General features: G+C 46.9%; 1 protein-coding gene and 1 long non-coding RNA gene across 8 annotated transcripts; both read left to right on the plus strand.

The window, feature by feature from the left end:
- The first annotated feature begins 3,069 nt into the window (after positions 1-3,069).
- Positions 3,070-9,135, plus strand: LOC128079451 (uncharacterized). The gene is made up of 3 exons (XR_008206155.1): positions 3,070-3,228; positions 3,694-3,750; positions 8,298-9,135. It is a non-coding gene; the product is annotated as an uncharacterized LOC128079451 (long non-coding RNA).
- A 6-nt stretch (positions 9,136-9,141) lies between these two features.
- Positions 9,142-15,091, plus strand: LOC128079450 (amphiphysin-like). Of its 7 annotated transcripts, none has more exons than XR_008206151.1 (4): positions 9,142-9,676; positions 11,325-11,426; positions 13,317-13,651; positions 13,976-15,091. XR_008206151.1 is itself a non-coding variant. In XM_052680678.1 (3 exons), exons 1-3 carry the CDS (start codon positions 9,455-9,457, stop codon positions 13,985-13,987), a joined length of 336 nt encoding a protein of 111 aa, XP_052536638.1. In that variant the 5' UTR covers positions 9,142-9,454; the 3' UTR covers positions 13,988-15,091. The 7 variants fall into 7 exon arrangements, 1 of the variants encoding a protein (XP_052536638.1); XR_008206150.1 differs by having other exon boundaries at positions 13,317-13,647; XR_008206154.1 differs by having other exon boundaries at positions 13,317-13,448.
- Positions 15,092-18,164: the final 3,073 nt, after the last annotated feature.

Consider the following 18,164-nt stretch of genomic DNA (forward strand, 5'->3'; position numbering starts at 1 on the left):
AGCTGAGGACATTTCACTGAGATGCAGAATATGAAAGCATGTCATTTCTCAGTAGCAGCTCAGCGTTCATTCACTTGAGTGATGAGTTATTTAAAAGTGGAGTGATAAAATATTAATAATATCTTTCTGATAGGAATCTTTTATTGATTTTAGTAATTGCAAGTTTGCGGTGACAGCCCCTCATGAGCACAATTTCTCTGTGATGAATTTACTGCCAAGCCACGTTAATTGGTAGAATGTATGGCAGTGATTAGTTGTTGCAAGAGCTTTGAGTAAATTTTCTGGTAGGGCTCTCATTTAAACTAGGAGGGGTAGTGCAGAGAACAGGGTACAATTCCCTGCTCAGGAGTTTTGGGTTCTGTTACTTACAGTTTCATAATCAGCCTGAAGTGCATTGCCAACACTTCATTCCAGAGCTCATCTTAATTGCTGCATGGGATCTTACTGCATGTCCTTGTTGTGATCCCATCGGTGCCACAGAACAAATAAATTTCTGTTAGGTGCTGGCGACCTTTGAATTCTTATTTGGTTGCAGGGAACAAAAATTTTTCACAGTTACAGGGACAGAATCACCACGTACTGCAGAAGAGCTGAAGCGAATGGTAAGAAGTCCTTCTTGCGTGGACTTTTGCCCACAGAAACTGTTTTGTTTCTTCTTTCCGTAGTGTGTAAAATCCAAAGGATACAGTCTAAAATATATAGTTTATTAACCACTGATTGATTTCAGTTTCAAATAATAATATCCCTCTCACCACATCAATTTTTCAAAGTCAGGCAAAGATGACAAGTGTACAGGACAAAGAGAAATCGTAGCAAGTCTTGTTATTTTGTTGTCCTATCTGTGAAATGCTGCACACAGAGTTCACAGCACTACTCAGAGATCAGCTATTTTGACTTCCAGATGCTCCTTGGTTTGGAAAGAGCCTTTTTGTGCTTTGGGTCTGATGCTTGCCTGGCCTTTAATATTCTCTCATTCCATCAGTCAGACACTCAGCTAAACACAGTGATTTTCAAAGCTTTGTGTGGGCACATATGAAACTGCCAGCTGGAAGCTCTCTCAGACACTGAGCAGTGACAGAGGCCAAGAAAGAGCCTTCAGCTTAGAGATGTCTAATGATGGCTGAATCCCACTGTAGGTACAACTCGTGGCACCCAAACTGCAGGCTGTATGATCTGGGAGAGCAGTGCAAAGAAGAGTGGTCAGCTGTGTCTGAAAGCTGAGCGTGGAGCCAAGTACAGATAGAGCCATGTATGAGGCCATTTAAAGGTAAAACATTTCTTTCAAAAATGGGGGAAGAACTGATGTAGAACAGTGTTCTTCTGTTCTAAGTCAGCAGAGGCAGATTGCACTCTGTTTATGGAACTGCAGCATTACTTAGGCACTGTTTCAGTAATCCTATTTACTAGACGTTTACGCCTGGCGTGGCATAAAAATAAACATTGCACTGCCGTGCTTCCCTGCTAAAACTCAGTCATCCTTACCATCCCGACTCCTAACTAATCAAAAGATCAGTGCTGCTAACTTTACCAGTACAAAATAGTCCTTAAGAAGTAAGGGCAACTCTCCTTACCTTTCTCTTTCCCAAAAATCTGCTTCCAGTTATGCTTGAAACGAGCCCTCATTTAAAAGCATATGTATGAACGCATCAAATTTTGAATGAGGCCCAAGCTGTAAGCTTGGTTGATGGAATTCTTATGGGAAAGAGTTTCCAGGTTTTACTGATAGGAGAAGGGTAGGGACAAACACATTCCTGACATAGAGCAGTGCTCATTTCTGAAGGCAAATTGGCTTCTAAGTACAGCTTATTAAGAAATTCAGCACTTTTTAATAGTACAAGTCAGAAAAGTGTTTCTGTACCAACTTGCCATTGCCATCAGACGCATGGCTTTTGTGAGGCAATGGAAATATTTGTTTACCTCTCCTGTTTAAAAAAATAAATAAATAAAAATTAACATGCTGTAGCAAGCATGCATGCTTTGCTGGAGTAAGAAATAATTATATTTTGCAGTTGAAGCTTGTGGATTTTTTTTTCTTTTTAAAACCCTATACAGTCTGTTTTAAAATTAATGTAAAAATCAGGTCTTCGCAGCATGGTTTGGCAGCTTGAAAGAAGAATTAATCCTGTATGTATAATAGAAAAGGTGATGTCACACTGCAGTTTTAGCAGGATAAAGCTGTGAGGGGTTTGCATGGTAACGCTGCTGTCAGCAGCTGCCTTGCCCTGGCGTCTGGACAGGTCTGGGTCTTATGAGGTGACTGCAGGAAGATGAGCTTAGAAAACACATGAGTGAAGTGAAGTTTGGATATAACGCAGCATCCTTTTATTAAACAAGATAACATGCAAGCATTTCAGATGAAACGTGCAGGAGTTTTGGTGTGGCAGGTGTGTGGAGGCAGTGAGCTGGAGGCTGAGCACTGAGGTCTGATCACAAGTGCTAAAGATGGTGATCTGCTCTGCCTGCACTCACACAGATCAGCATGACTTGTCTTCACCCTTACAGGGCTTTTGAAAAATCTGACATATGTATGTTTGCTGAGCAGCCTCAACATTTATTAGTGAAAGAGATTTCTATAAGGGGGCTTAGATTTACTTTTCCTCTGAAAAGCATCTTTAGAAATATCCTGTAATCTGCGGGAAGCCAAGACTGAGCAGAAGAGAAAAGCACTTCCAAGTGTTCAAATGAGACATGAACTACAGCCATCTTGACTGTTTGTTGACCTAATCTGGACCTGAACCTCTTGATCCAGGCTGAGCAATAGCCAAAACTGAATCCATGCTCAATCAGAAGGGATGTTGCTGAATCCCAAAATGCTACAGTGGAATTGGAAACCAGCAGGAGCACAACTGTCCCACAGAGTTTAGGAAATTGTACGTTTTTTCCTCTTCCAAACCTGGAACTTGTGCAGTTTTACAGCTTGTGTAGTAAAGGACCTTGTGTTAGATACCTTCTGTGCTGTGAGAAGTATTGTTTGGGTGGGAGCATCACTGTTGAGAGCAATTGATTCCTTGGACATCTTCATGGGTGCCACATTTAGAGCCACTGACACACGTCTGCTGTTTGAAATGTCAGACACCCACTGCATGTACAGCTGAGTGTGGACCTGGAGGAAAGTTGATTCTGCAGCACTGATGAGCTTTGTGACCCACCTCTTTGAACAATCCCCTGCCGTGTGTTTCAGCCCAACGCGTGTGGAAGAAGTGTTCCAGGAAGTTTTCCTGCAAACTGGTGAGTTACAGGGCAGCAGCAGGTTATGATGGGAACATTCTGAGTCTTGGGTGGGAGAAATTGGAGGTAGCTGGAAAACTGTAAGGTCAGCAATGTTCTGGGCTGTTGCTTAATAAAAACATTCATCCAGTATGGTGCTACTATGAAATACTGATAGCAAAAGTACATAAAATTGACATTAGCACTTCCAGTGTGGTGATCATTATGTAATTAACAGGCTTTATTTCTCGTGGTTTTTTGCTTGTGTTCTTGTTTTGTTCTGTTTTTATCTTATAGCTACCTTTATTTCAGATATATAGCAGCAAGAATCTTTCCACTCCCTGTATGCTGTCCCGTTAGTTCCCACCATTCATTTCATCGCATCCCATACGTGCCATTCTTCCACTGAGCTTGATTAATGCCAGTTTCTCTGCAGTCATTCCCTCAGCATGAGTAAGATGGTGACCAAATTTCCTCTTTATACAGGAGAGTATCGGGGCAGGGGATAAGGAGACAACTGGAATTGCTGAGAAAGAGAGCGAGGTACGTATGAGCAGCCTCAGGAATGTGGTTGTGCTTTAATATCTTCAAGAGGAGTGTGGCAAAAATATATGTATGTCATCTGCATGTAATCAGTGTGCAGAGAATACAATATGACTGTGACCCAGCTGTGGTACCAGAACATTTCTCATTCAATGCAAGACCTACCTTAGAAACTGCCTGTTGCAGCAGTACAGACTGAAAATATTTTGGGGCAGAAAACAATCAGATCCATGAACAGAAAGTGGCATAATGCTGTTTCTGTTGACATTTGTGGTAAAGAGAGAATATGCTGCATAGATTCACAGTAGCTTTTACATTTCCTTGAATTTGTTTGTCTAGCCTTCCTCTAAACAGCTTTAAAAAGGAAATGGAATTTTGATTCATCATTTGTTTTTCCTTGCACAGCTGAAATAATCATGCCAAAAGTTCATTTTCTAAAATACAAATGTTGGCACTGAATGAGGTAAATTACAAAGCAACTGAAAAAACTCGGGACATACTTTAATTTCTCTTTAGGTGGGCATGTTGAGGTAGATCAAACCCAGTTTCTATAGCTACAGGTGCTGATGCGCTGCAAATGAGTTGCACTGCTTGTCTAGCATTGTCTTATCACTGCCAAGTCTCGGGCCAAGAAATGCCTTGCTCTGCCCTGAGCACAAAGGCTAAGCTTTGAAATGCATCTTTCCTCTGTTCCAAACTAGGTGCCCTTGTAAAGTAACTTCTATCTGGTCAGCTAAACCTGCTTAGAGGAGCAGTATTACTGAATGCAGAAGAGATGCTGTCAGGGATCAGGCTGTTTGCTAAGCTGATATCCTGGCTCCAGTGGAGGACTGTCCTGAGGCAACTTTCATAACCAGTTCTGCAGTATTACTCCAAAAGCCTTCCAAGACTTTGCAAGCAGTTGGTGTGCTCACTAAAGCATGATAATTAGTTCTTGATCTTATATGAGACGACTGAGCTGTAATATGACTAACTGTCCTAAAAATTACCCAGTCCTTTTCTAAATCAAGCCGTGGAGCCAGATCTTCAGCTCTGGAAAATGGGGAGAGCACGGACAGTGAGCTCCTCCCAGGCCCCCAGCTGCAGACTCGGCTGCTCTCCTCCTCTTCATGGCCTCATTCTTGCTGCTGCTGAATCTGAGCACTGCACTGAGCTGACAGTTCTATGAGGATAATGCAGCCAGCTGCAGCCTGGGTAAAGAAGCATTCACTGTTTCTGCAACTCAAAGCCATGTGGCTCTGTTATCACAGCCTTCATTACATTGGATGGCCCTTGTTTTTTCTCCTGTGTGGCTGTGCAGATTTCAGTAACCCTTCTGCAGATAGCTGGTTTAGGATACTCTTAGTCTGTGTATTGTTATCAGGTTTGTAGTGTTGGTTCTCAAAACGAAGTACGTGGCCCATTGCAGCTGGGTGTGGGATTCTTGTTCTGATTTCAGTGGAATTGAGTCTCCCTCTTTTTAGTTTAGTTTAGTTTTTTTCTTTATCAAAGGCATTTGATACTAATAGTGAGATTCATTCAGCACTAGCACACATGCTTTGTAAAAGCCATTTTTTAATTATCTATCTTGCTTTGGTTCTGTATTCTAAGGCACGGGAAATACCCAGTTCTGCATATGTGAACGTGCTGTGCATTCAGTGAGTTACAGCTACAGCTGTTGAGAGCATCACCCTTTCAGTGCTGACTGTTTGCGAGCTGACTCATGTCAATTAAAATTCTCCTCCACCGTAGAAGAAAATTGGCTGTACCAAATGCAGTAAATAGAAAATAAACGTTGATCCTAATCACAACAGGCAGCAGGATCAGTGTGTGCAGCATGCTGTTAGAAGCACATGTGATGAAATCAATCTGATAGGCCATTCTGTTCCCCTCCTTTCATACTGGTCTCTTCCAAGGCTTTTACAACCACCATTTATTTGAATACTAGCCTGGGTCAAGACTGCTAAATTGGTAATACTCTGTGAGACAGGTTTGCGTGCCTTACAAGTCACAGGAGAAGATGTCAACATCTGTCCATATCTTTTGATAATACTTCTGTTTGTGGCAGAGCATCCTTCCCTAGCAGAATTTTCAGTTGAAGCTAAAACTTCTCCAGTGGTTTCTGCAAAGCACTGGAGTATTCCTGCTTTCAAGGACTGCAGAAGAATTTATTTACCACATCAGTTAATGTCAGCCAGTAGGGGTGGATAGAGCTGAACAACAGTGACTGAAGAATGATTGTGAACAAATGCAGGCAGTTCAGGTTGAGCTCAGAGAGCTGCATTGGTCTCATTCATGGGTGGAAAATCAAACTGAGGAAACAGAGCATCAGGCTGTGAACTGAATTTCTGCTGAACTTAGCTTGACGCTGGTACCTAGAAAACAGCTTTTCTTTAGTGCTAAAAACTTCCTGAAGTTAATTGAATTGACAGAATGTGTTTTTTTATTTACCTTCACCATCAAGATGAATCTCCAATAAACTTAATTCAAGTGTATTACTGTAAATAAATACCAGTGTGTACCAACACAAATGTTGGGGTGATACATAAATTACCTATGCTGGAGGAAGGATTTAACAATGGCCTTCAGGAAGGTACTTTTCTATCCACCTTTCAATAACTGAAATGAAATGCATGCTGACTTTTCAACACAGACTAATGACGAATGATTCAGTCATATAAAATCTACTTGGGTCTTTATTTATGTTTCTTTCTTTTTTAAAATCAGCCTAGCTATAGGCTAACATTTTCTGATACCTGATGATATCTGAATATTTCTAACCTTCATCTAGCTGTAGAGTATATTTGCTTCAGCTAACATAGCCCAAGTTGCACATCTCTGTTCAAAAGGAGTCTAACTAATGCTCTTGAAGTCAGTCCAGGTCTAGAGATGGCAGACAGCAGCTGGAGCAGGCCTTGCAGCCTGTTCCCTAGAGCAGACTTTCAGAGTAGCACAGGGGACCTCCGGGCAGTTTCCCCCCCCCCCCCCCCCCCCCCCCCCCCCCCCCCCCCCCCCCCCCCCACCCCCCCCCCCCTCCCCCCCCCCCCCCCCCCCCCCCCCCCCCCCCCCCCCCCCCCCCCCCCCCCCCACCCCCCCCCCCCCCCCCCCCCCCCCCCCCCCCCCCCCCCCCCACCCCCCCCCCCCCCCCCCCCCCCCCCCCCCCCCCCCCCCCCCCCCCCCCCCCCCCCCCCCCCCCCCCCCCCCCCCCCCCCACCCACCCCCTCCCCCCCCCCCCCCACCCCCCCCCCCCCCCCCCCCACCCCCCCCCCCCCCCCCCCCCCCCCCACCCCCCCCCCCCCCCCCCCCCCCCCCCCCCACCCCCCCCCCCCCCCCCCCCCCCCTCCCCCCCCCCCCCCCCCCCCCCCCCCCCCCCCCCCCCCCCCCCCCCCCCCCCCCCCCCCACCCCCCCCCCCCCCCCCCCCCCCCCCCCCCCCCCCCCCCCCCCCCCCCCCCCCCCCCCCCCCCCCCCACCCCCCCCCCCCCCCCCCCCCCCCCCCCCCCCCCCCCCCCCCCCCCCCCCCCCCTCCCCCCCACCCCCCCCCCCCACCCACCCCCACCCCCCCCCCCCCCCCCCCCCCCCCCCCCCCCCCCCCCCCCCCCCCCCCCCCCCCCCCCCCCCCCCCCCCCCACCCCCCTCCCCCCCCCCCCCCCCCCCCCCCCCCCCCCCCCCCCCCCCCCCCCCCCCCCCCCCCCCCCCCACCCCCCCCCCCCCCCCCCCCCCCCCCCCCCCCCCCCCCCCCCCCCCACCCCCCCCCCTCCCCCACCCCCCCCCCCCCCCCCCCCCCCCCCCCCCCCCCACCCCCCCCCCCCCCCCCCCCCCCCCCCCCCCCCCCCCCCCCCCCCCCCCCCCCCCCCCCCCCCCCCCCCCCCCCCCCCCCCCCCACCCCCCCCCCCCCCCCCACCCCCCCCCCCCCCCCCCCCCTCCCCCCCCCCCCCCCCCCCCCCCCCCCCCCCCCCCCCCCCCCACCCCCTCCCCCCCCCCCCCACCCCCCCCCCCCCCCCCCCCCCCCCCCCCCCCCCCCCCCCCCCCCCCCCCCCCCCCCCCCCCCCCCCCCCCCCCCCACCCCCCCCCCCCCCCCCCCCCCCCCCCCCCCCCCCCCCCAAGCTTCAACTCACCTTGAACCTGCAGGGCATTTCTCACACCACACAGCTTGGAGGCAAATCAGCCCTGAGAATGCAGTCCCATGAGTGTTTCAGAGAGCAGTGGAAGGAGGTTGTTGTATAGGTGTGAGAAGAAGAGGCAGTGAGAACACATGAGCCTTGAGAAATGTTTCCTACACTAGCAATACCCATCTGAAACTCTACTGCATGTTGACAGGAAGGTTTTGTAAATGTCCCTCTCCTGCCTGTAAATCAGCTTTGTCATGTAAGCCTACCCCTGTGCTCCCTACATGGTGCTTCAGATATAGGATGGCAGCCTCCAGTGCTGCTTTCTTCCTTGGGTCAGGAGAAACCCCAGTGAAACCAAAGCCAGGGGCGGCAGCACCTAAGGAGATCGCAGAGTGCAGGATATCTCCAGCTGATATGCACAGCTCATGTCCTGAAAGGTTTCTCCTTTTATCTTGCAGGTGGTGAGTGCTGCAGATGGGCCACTGGAGTGGAAGACAGTGTGGGTGGTGGGATCAGGAGCTGGTGAGGGTGCTGCTCCCACGGAACAGGAGGCTGCTGCTGGAGATGACAAACCTCAGGGAGAAGAAAAGGAGATCGATGTTTCCCAGGTACCTCATGTTGTTGTGTGGGGAGCATTAGAGGAATCCAGCCAGATCCAGCAGCTCCAGCACAGGCGAGGCTGATGCAGCTCCATGCCCCAGGGTCCAACAAGCAGTGAGGATGAGCATGTATTCTCAGTCAGTGCACACACAGAGCACACAGACATATTTGTACACACACAGACAGCCATGGGAATCAAAGGCAGGCACACGGGGTGCTCACACAAACACAAGCATTACCAGAGGCCTCATCGCGTTCACCTCTGGCTGAGTAGGTAGAGCTCTACTAGTGGGAATACATGGATTTGTATGTACATGCTGTTGTCACTCAAGTCCACTCACCTGAGTGTCTCCAGTGGCTGGCACCTGGATCTCTCCTGCAGCTGGCAGATGGGCACACAGGCCTTCCAATCCACGGTCTGAGCCTAATGCACACACGAGCAAGAATAACAGACAGCCCTCACCCTGGAGAGGAGTTAGCCAGCAACTTGATGAGAAGATAGGACAGACCACACTCATCAGGTGCAGGACGTGGCCAGATAACATCTGAACTGTCCATGCTTACGTGCAAGCAGTCCATTTCTGCTGTTACCTGTGCCTTTGTTGTCCCACACTTGTTCCTCCCCAGATCGCCTCAACCCACCCACTGCTTTTGGTTTCTCCCTTAAACATCCCATAGTAAGTCTTGTACAGTAATATGTCCATGGCTCTTGGCAACAACCTCCCTCAGTCCTGAAGGTGCTCTGCTGTGTGATGGATTTCACACAGACACTGGGACAGCCCTGAAAGAGGTCCAGGTCACTTCTGCTTTTCACCTTGTGTTCCTCTAAGCTCTTAGAACTTTTACTTTTCTGCACAATTATTGTTCTCTATCTTGAGGTAAGAATCCCACCTGCAGCAGAAGTAAAGAAACATGTTTTTCAACTTGAAATAAAGCAGGAAATACTCTTGTGGTGCTTTTGTTGTATTTTATTTCTTTTCTAGGAAAGAAATGAAATTACTACCCTTCGGTAGTAATGGAGCCAGCATCGAACAACGCAGGGGAAGGAGAAGAACATGGTGTCATGATGAATGAGTCCGAAGATGCTGCAGCAGAGATGGGCACTCAGGCACTGACGGTGAAACTTGCCAAGTTGGAAGTGAGCAGGAACCAACTGAAGAAATGCAGACCTTCTCAAGATCAGCCTGCGTCAGCAGGAGGCACAGCTTCTGACATGCCACTGGGCTTTCTCTTTAAGGTCTGCCGGTTTGTTGTTCTTTTAGACATCTTTTCACATCTAGCTTCTGTGGATGTGTCTGAAAATTGAGTCATTATGATGGTTTACTGAGGCCAAAGGATGCCTGGTTTCACAGCCACATGCTTGCATGCACATGCACTCACCCAGCCTTTGGTTGTTTCATCTCCATACGTGAATTTTGAGAAACATTTTCTGCACTTGGATTTTGTTGGTTATATCCCTCTGTAGCTGTAAGAATCATTAGAGGTCTCCTTTCATCTTGCCAAATCAGTACTGACAGTGAATCTTTTAAGTAAAATTCCACTGCCAGGGATTTAGTCAGCAGTACCATAGGATCGTTTGCTAACAGTACCAAAAAGGCGTTTTTCTGGCCTGAGAATTTGTAGAGGAAGTTCCAGCCCTATTGAAATCTGTGGGACTTGAACAATTCACTGTAATGAAGTTGAAGTGTCCTTTCATGTCCTTAGTATTGCTGTTCCTACGAACTGTTAGGGTATTCAGACAGAAGAGCTTAATGAAGCTGCAGGGAAATCCTCTCCTTGGCTGGTAAGAGCCACAGAGATTCCTGGTTCACAAGGTTCCTTCACTTCAGAATCAGTGAGCAGGAGAAACGCTCCTTGAGGCTAGATGAACTTTATGTGCTTCCTGCTATCGTTTGCATACTTCAGACTAGTTAGTCCCATAGCACTCCATAAATATGCCATTCCTTCTGATCCAAGGTCACTGGTCAAGATTTTCAGCAAACAGTGAGAATGGCATTAAGGTTAGAGTGACCGGTATTGTGCAGTTTTGGTGCAGACCTGCTCATCTGTTGTTCATCTTTTGTTTTTTGTCACGCTTCCTTGAGTCAAACGTAAGTAAGGAGCAGCAGAATACGTGACTGCCATCTGGTTCTCGATGCTGTATTGTTTCATTATTGCAGTGACCACGGAACTGTCTGTGCTTTGAGAAAACTAGGATAGTGCCTCTCTTCAGGAGGAAGAGCTATTTAGTTACAATGGTCTGTTCAGGACAGTGTGCTAACCCCACAAATGTTTTAATGATCACCTCTTTGACAGAGAGATGTTTTTGGCATTCCTATCTGCCAGTGAATGGGAGTTCTTTCCAGGACAAACAGGAGCTGTGGTTCCCATTACTCACTTGTTTTGTCTTGTACTGAAACTGGTGCTGTACCTCTCCCTCTAATTTCCAGGGATGTTTCCATCAATCACAGTATCCAGCAGACAGCATAAGGAAGGGTCTGAAGTGACCCTTACTTTGGAGACCCTTACCTTGGAGATTCTTCTCCAAGCTTATTGGCAAAATCCTGCCATCCCTCTCCTCAGGTCTAGGCATGATAGTGGGAAATGAAGGCAAGTTCCTTGCACGGTAGGAATAATGTAACAGGACTTGTCCAAGAGGCAGCACCTGTGGGATTCTGCAACCTTGGGAAAGGAGGTTTGGTTTCTTTCAGTAGTTTCAGGAAGATTTACTGAAGCTGTACCTGTTTTATAAACTGTGATTAGAAACTTTGATGTGGACATGAACAGCTTGAATGTACGTGTCTATGGCCATATATTTCCATAAAGAAAGAAGTGAAAGAGTACATTTTTCTTTTTTCACAGTGTCTCTGTTTTGATCATTTCTGTACATTTGGTATTTCCTTTAGGTTGAAGTTCTGCATGATTTTGAGGCAGCTAACGGTGACCAGCTTAATTTGAATGGAGGGGATATTGCACTAGTAATTCCTTCTGAGACCACAGCTGATCAGGTAACAACAACATGATTACTTATTTCTTTTGCTAATGTTTCCTTTTGTCTCAGTTTCCTTCTCACTCTTTAGAGTTAATTTGAAATGTTGGTTCAAAACATCTTTACTGTTAGAAAACACCAGCATTCTTATTTTGCCCTTGTACTTGGTTTGATTTGTGACCAAGCAGCACAGCTAACTAAGCTGAAGTCCCAGGTATGTACTGCCAGCAGGATCCAACTTCAGTCCATTTTTCTAGGGCACTTTTATGTTGCTTTGTAGTGAATTTTATACAGGCTTACATACAGGCACAGGCTGAATACAGAAGACGGCTTACAAATTGTGCATCCTGCTATCATGTTGTTGTAACACTGGGTCAGAACTGACTGTATTTCCCCACACGTTCAGAGTTTTACATGGAGATCAGGAGAAATATGCATTTGCCCAGAGAGAGCACTGAGACTGCACACCAACAGTTCTGTCCTGCAGCCCAATGGCACAGAGGTGTTCCTGCATGTCCTGTGTGCCTCTTGGGACCTGAGCCTCACAGCTGTGCTCCTGAGCTGCACCAGCAATCGCTTTGTCTTTGGTGCAAGAACCCAACAGTTCAGTGTCATTTAAGATGCTTTATTTTGTTTTAACAGTGTGTTTCAGGTTAATTTTTAAACGATTTGATTCCACACGTTATGTTGATTTGCAGTCAAGTGAATGAATTTTTTACCTCCTCTTTAAGAGCAGCCCATCTTGTACAATTCGTACGAGCCACTTTGTGGCTGCAGTGGCAGAAAGCGTTGATGAAAAGCATCCCATTGAACTGGGGGCTGGGAGGTTGGGCTCTGGACCTGCACAGTGAGACAGCCAGGTCTCTGCTCCGAATGAAGAGCAGTTCTTCAAACATGCCCAAATGCTGTCAGCGCGTGTTTGGAGAGCCAGAGACTGTTTGTTATCTAAGCTGAACTCTCTCTTAATACAAGAGACAAGTAATTGCTTTGGTTTTTGATTCTTTTTTATTGTTGTTTCTGAATAAAAGATTATTTTATTTTCCTTTTCACTGGGACACTTTGTTATTTTGTAGGGACAGATCCTCTTATGCTTACTCAAACTGTGCTGCGTCTCACCTCTTGGGCTGTTCAGCTGAGTTCATTGTCAGTATTTGCAGGATCTACTCTAAGGATATAAAAATAGGCTGTCCTCAGTTATTTTTTCTTATCATGTTTTGTATTAAATCTATATAACTTTCCCTTGGTGAATCCATTGATTGTTTTTCTCTTGTGGTGTGCATCCAAATCCCATTAGCGTTCATTGGAGTGAATCGTGTGCAGTGATGGAGAAAATGAAGCCCCATGTATTCGTGTTGCTGAGATCATTCTGCTCATATCTTTATTACTCAGTGCATATTTGCCCTTTGTGTTTCACATCACCTAGAACTCAATTTTTCTCTCTTACCAGATAATTTGTTGATTTCAGAGAGTATTTGATCTTGGTTCTTTCTTCTCCTGCAAAATTGATCTAAGACCATCATTCTGAGATAGCTGGTGCTGTCAGCCTGTGCTCCCTGTGCAAAGCCAACTCATCCCAGCCAGTGACTCCAACTTTTATCCGTAATTATTGAGTTGAAGTCATCATCCATTACAGCTTCAGTCCTGAGCAGAATCTACTCTGTCCATGGTAGAAAACTTCAGTTCCCCCACCTCAGGTTTTCCAAAAGGTGACTTCAAAAACGTGCTGCCAGTTACTCCATCTCTCTTCATACTTTCTGTAGAATAATAATGAATCAGCATTAGAAATTGCCTGCTAATCATCACTTTACTCTGACTCCTGTTCTTAAAAGGAACAAAGCACAGAGTTAGACATGTGGTGAGGTGAAAATAGGCTGATCACTGCAAAAATACTGCATGGGTTTTATTCCAGGTGAAATGGATAGCACCTAGGAGAACCAGCACTTTCCAGTAAGAAATCTTCCTTTGGATTGATGGATTTGGATTGCAGCATTGCATGCCAAGATCTGGCTTAGGCTGAAGCTTCCAGGAATTTCTGGAAAAGGTTGTTGAGTATCAACTGACTTTTAGTTTCTAGCGATTGTGATGGCAGAGAAAACAAGAACTGTTATTTCTTCTGACTGTCAATACAGGGATGAGAGAAAAGAACTCTCAGAAAAAAATAATCAGATGAAAACATGGATTTTTCCCCCTCATCTGTGGCATTCTATAATGATTCTAGCACACTGCTGTGCTCTTCCTGTGTCAGTATCCCAATATTGCTGTGAGAACTTTGAAAACATCTCCATGTGCATTTGCACAAATGCAGGTTTGCTGTGACGCTGGATGACTCCAGCGGCTGATCATCCAATGTTCAGTTCAGTTGGAGGTTAGGTGGGATAAAGGCCATCTAATGTGCTCACAGTCTCACCAAACCATGGCAGAACAGAGAAAACAGTCTGTGCAAAATCAGAGTATGCTGTGTAACAAATCACCACTGCTTTTAGCCTTTAAAACTTCTCTGGGCCTGGAGTCTGCAGAAAGGAATGGGAGAGAGCTGACCCTGAAGATGCTCTGTCTTTTCTCTTTCAGGAGGCTGCTTGACAGGCATTAAGGAATCTGAGTGGCTTCAGCACAGAGATGCGAATGGTTATAAAGGACTTTTCCCAGAGAACTTCACACGCCATCTGGAACAGTTCTTCTCACAGGCACACGAATGTGGTTTGAAGCTCAGTCAGTGGGTTCTTCACCTTGAAACACAGGAGCCCCCTTTTTTTGTAGTTCAGGCTGTTAATGGTTTACAGATTGGTTGCTTGTTGAAGCGTATCAAAATGAGCATGAGTGCAAGCAGTTAAGCTAGCCATTTCTGAAGCAGTGTGTGAAAAAAAAATCAAATACAAACAGAAATGTCCTCATTTGTTCACATGCACGTGGCAACAGGTTTGTTTGTGCTTTGCCAGAGCTGTGGTGATCCTGTGTTTGGTCCTTTCCCATGAAATCCAAAATTAGCCTCCTTGGTAGCAAAACCTGAACTTGTCTGCACTCAGTGCATCGTATTGAGTTGCACTGCAGAAAACTTAATTAGTAATCCTGTAGTAATGAGGTCAAACTATTACAAGTTTCACTTGTTTAAAAAATATCATTAACTGCTGCAATGTTTTCCAGTGTTACTTGGATGTGTGTCTGCAGGTGCATGTGGGTATGTGTGCATCTCAGCAATGTCATGCAGTGCTGTGGCTGTGCAGTGCCATCAGGGCATGCATTGCTCTCCCACTGTCTGGCATTCCAGACAACAGTTTTGTTCCAAAGCAGAACCAGCTGCTCCATTGCCAAAGCATTGCACAGCGTCCGTGTGAGTGAGGTGAGGTTTTCATTCTGAGATGATGAATGGCATCGTTTTCAAAGCTGCTGAACCTTTGAGAAGGCATGGCTCGGTTTCCTCTTCCGGCTGCAGTAGTTACAGTGAGGTAATCTGGAAGGGGAACTGTTATGATGCTCATCTATACTTTTTTATTTAGTTGGCTGAATAAAAAAAAACACGACAAAGTTAATCTCTGAGAAATAAACATCTTTTCACAATAATATTTATGCAGCGCACCTTACAGATCCTTTTAAATTAAGGTACATAATGTATGCTGTATCAAAAAGTCACCTGTAACTTCTGTTTTCCAGTGCTGTGTCATTAAAAATAAACCTGTGATCCACAGATGTTTCATCTGTGATGCTTTTGAAGTTGTGTTGCAATGAATTTCACGTGGTTCCTGTGTTCTACTGGGGAACCTAACTTTAATTTCATGCCTCTTTTCCCAGAGAAGCACAGCACAGCTGGGGCACCATCTCAACTCTTGCTTTCAACCCCCAGGTTCCAGCAGGTCTGACTCCCAGCTCAGCACATCTCCTGGCTGCGCCTCCTGGAAATGGGCTCTGGCCACCAGCAGCAGCAGGGGAACTTGTCTGTGCCCAGCTGTCACTCAGGCTGCTGCCTCTTATTTGTCTCTTGCTCGTCCATTGATCTTGTGTGAAAATTCTCCATCGCTCTGCTCCGTTCTGTTTGCAAGCAAGGCAAATTTTTGTATTTTATTCTTTGGTTTGTTGGTTTGTTGCTGTTACGTTCAAGTGATGCCCTCCTCCCCAGAGCTGGATCAGCCCAGAACTGTTTCCCACTCCTGCACTTCTCTGTTTAACGCACTATACTGCACTTGGTGAATTACCAGATTTTATGCTTTCCAGTTGATTGTGAAGCAATAGCCGTTGTGTCTTGATTTCTCTAGAGACTTATTTCTGCCTAGGGCAGCACACACTGCTAACCTACAGCAGCTATCATTTCTATTTCTGCACTGAATGAACACTCGGAGTATTTAGGGCCCCGATGTCCCGATCCTCTGGGCTATGGATGCTGTGGCCGTGGAAGTGAGACAGAGTAACTGAAGATGGAGGAGCGTTTCATGAGAGCAAACTGATCAATTGTGTACCTGCAGCTTGTCTCTCCAGTTTGCAGCCTTTCACGAATAATGGAAGGTGTGCAAGATGAATGGCACGTTTGTCCCAGTCCTCCTCCTCCTCTCCCTCCCCCCGCCCCTTGTTCCACCCCTCCCCTACCTCACACCTGGATGCATCTGTCCCTGCCTCCAGGAGACAAAGCTGCTGTGGGCGCCATCCTGCTCGAACTGCGGGGGACTTGTTTGCACGGTGCTCTGCTTACTGATGCCCTAGCACCAGGAGAACACAAAGTAAATCACAGTCTCGTTAAGCTCCTGCTTAATGAACGTGTTGAAGTACCTTTCTGACTGGAGGAAGAAACACTGAACAATGTTGCTATGATGGTAAGGTAAGTGGATGAGGTGGTGGGTGTAGGTGCAGTTTGCGGGACTGGGCAGGCAGAGAACAAGCAGCCATTCCACTGTACAAAAGCTCAAATAGGATTTTATTGTCAGTTTGCAAAATAGATCTAAAAGATCTTCTTTATTTGAAACAGTCACAGGTGATGACTCACCATTGGATAAGCCAATTCCTGTCTACAAAAAGTAGTTAGGCTAGCTAACATTTCTGAAAACAGTGCAAAAGAGCGCGGAGATGTTTTTCTATCTGCTGCAATGAGTAGAGCTGGCTCTGCTGTGTCCTCTGGCAGCAGAATGTTTGCTGCAGATCGGAGATTGCAGGCAGCCCGTGGGGCTGAAGCCAGCTGCTTTGTGAGAGCAAAGCTTGTTCGTCTTTCAGGGGGAGGAATTGGAGGTAATGTGGTCTCAGTCCATGTCTAGAATCAGAGAATACAAAGTGGGCAATGGTTTCAAACCAAATGCACAGATACATGATCAGATAGCCACTTCTCAAGCATTCCTCTCTCAGATCTGCACCCACTGATTTCAGCTCTGATGCTGTCTTTGCATGCAGCTGCCTCCAGCAACATTTCAGACACACCTGTGTTACTCTTGTATGATGTCTTCACTCTGACCCATCAGCACCACATGGGGAAAACCACAGCACTTCCCAAACTTTCCTCCTGTCAATCGACAGGAAGACTTCATAATTAACATTATTCTAGCAAAGCTGCAATCAATCCAAAGGGGACTGTGCTTCGTAGCACAGTGTGCTCAGAAGCAGTTAACAGAAATTTTGCTGAGAGGAAATGCTTAGAAAATAATGGAAGTACCACTCCATGCACAGACAGGACTTCTGCCCAGCCACAGGCAATGAATACAGAGCAGAGCAAAGCAGCATGCAGCCATCGGAAATACGGCCTGCAGGAGGCAGAGGCTCACGTGTGCCAGAGAGCATCAAGCTGCTCCATCCTGGTGGGTGTGTGCTGAAGCACCATTGTGCAAGGCCAGCATCTGCCGTGCGCTCAAGCAAGGCACGCATCTACACTGCTGGGCACTGCTGGTCCTAATAGCCCAGGGCTCATCTGCCCGCACTCCTTACACAGCTGCTCAAAAAGTTTACTCCTTTTCTCCAGCAGAGGGTGGCAGACACTGGAATTTGTGTTCATGGGATTGGAGATAGCATCCGATTCACTCTTCAGATACGATTTTTTTTGCAATGACCTCTCAGTATCTAAAGTTGGCTCACAGCTGCAGACACACAGGGCAAATGAAATGAGTCTTATGTACACAGCAACTGGCTACTTCAGCATGCTGGCAAATGAAGACAGAGCAGCTCATTACCAAGCTGTTCTCTAACTCACTGCTGCAACACATCTCTGTGTTTCACGCGTGTTAAAACTTACAATATGGATCAAACTCGAGCAGCTGCTCTTGGAAAATCTGTACCATGTAATGAGATATTTGGTTACTTCAATTCAAAAAGACAGTGTTAAAAAAGAAAGTAATTCTCCATGCTACCTCTGTTTAAAACAACTTTCTAGTTCATCTTGTTTAAATAAACAAACTGCTAAAAATGAGAAGATTTAAAAACCTTTAAGTGGTCTCATGCTCTAGCTCCTTGGCACTACTTTGATCCTATTAAGCCAACATCCCTGACAATTTTGTTACATATCTGCTCCTGTTTGCAGCCTGGTCTAGTATGAGATATGGAGGTTGCTGGCCCTGCCTGTGGCAGGGGGGCTGGAGCTTGATGATCCTCGAGGTCCCTTTCAACCTTTCTGTGATTCTATGATCCTCTGCCTCCATCTCTCTCTGTTCACTTACCTGTGCTTAGCTCTGGCCTCACTGGGATAAGTGCTGTTGCCCTGCATTCACAGTGCTGTGGTATTTGACTTTCAGCTAGAACACCAGAACTAAATGAGCGTTAGCAGCCTTTTCACGCTGAATGCCTGCAGCCAACA

The sequence above is a fragment of the Tympanuchus pallidicinctus genome, unplaced genomic scaffold (genome assembly GCF_026119805.1).
Source record: "Tympanuchus pallidicinctus isolate F22 unplaced genomic scaffold, pur_lepc_1.0 scaffold185, whole genome shotgun sequence".
NCBI classification, from domain to species: Eukaryota; Metazoa; Chordata; class Aves; order Galliformes; family Phasianidae; genus Tympanuchus; species Tympanuchus pallidicinctus.

Bases quoted from the DNA above. Each gene is read 5' to 3' on its own strand.
- LOC128079450 (XM_052680678.1), top strand. From the start codon at position 9,455: ATGGAGCCAGCATCGAACAACGCAGGGGAAGGAGAAGAACATGGTGTC. The intron at 9,677-11,324 runs GTCTGCCGGTTT...TATTTCCTTTAG, and splicing joins CACTGGGCTTTCTCTTTAAG to GTTGAAGTTCTGCATGATTT.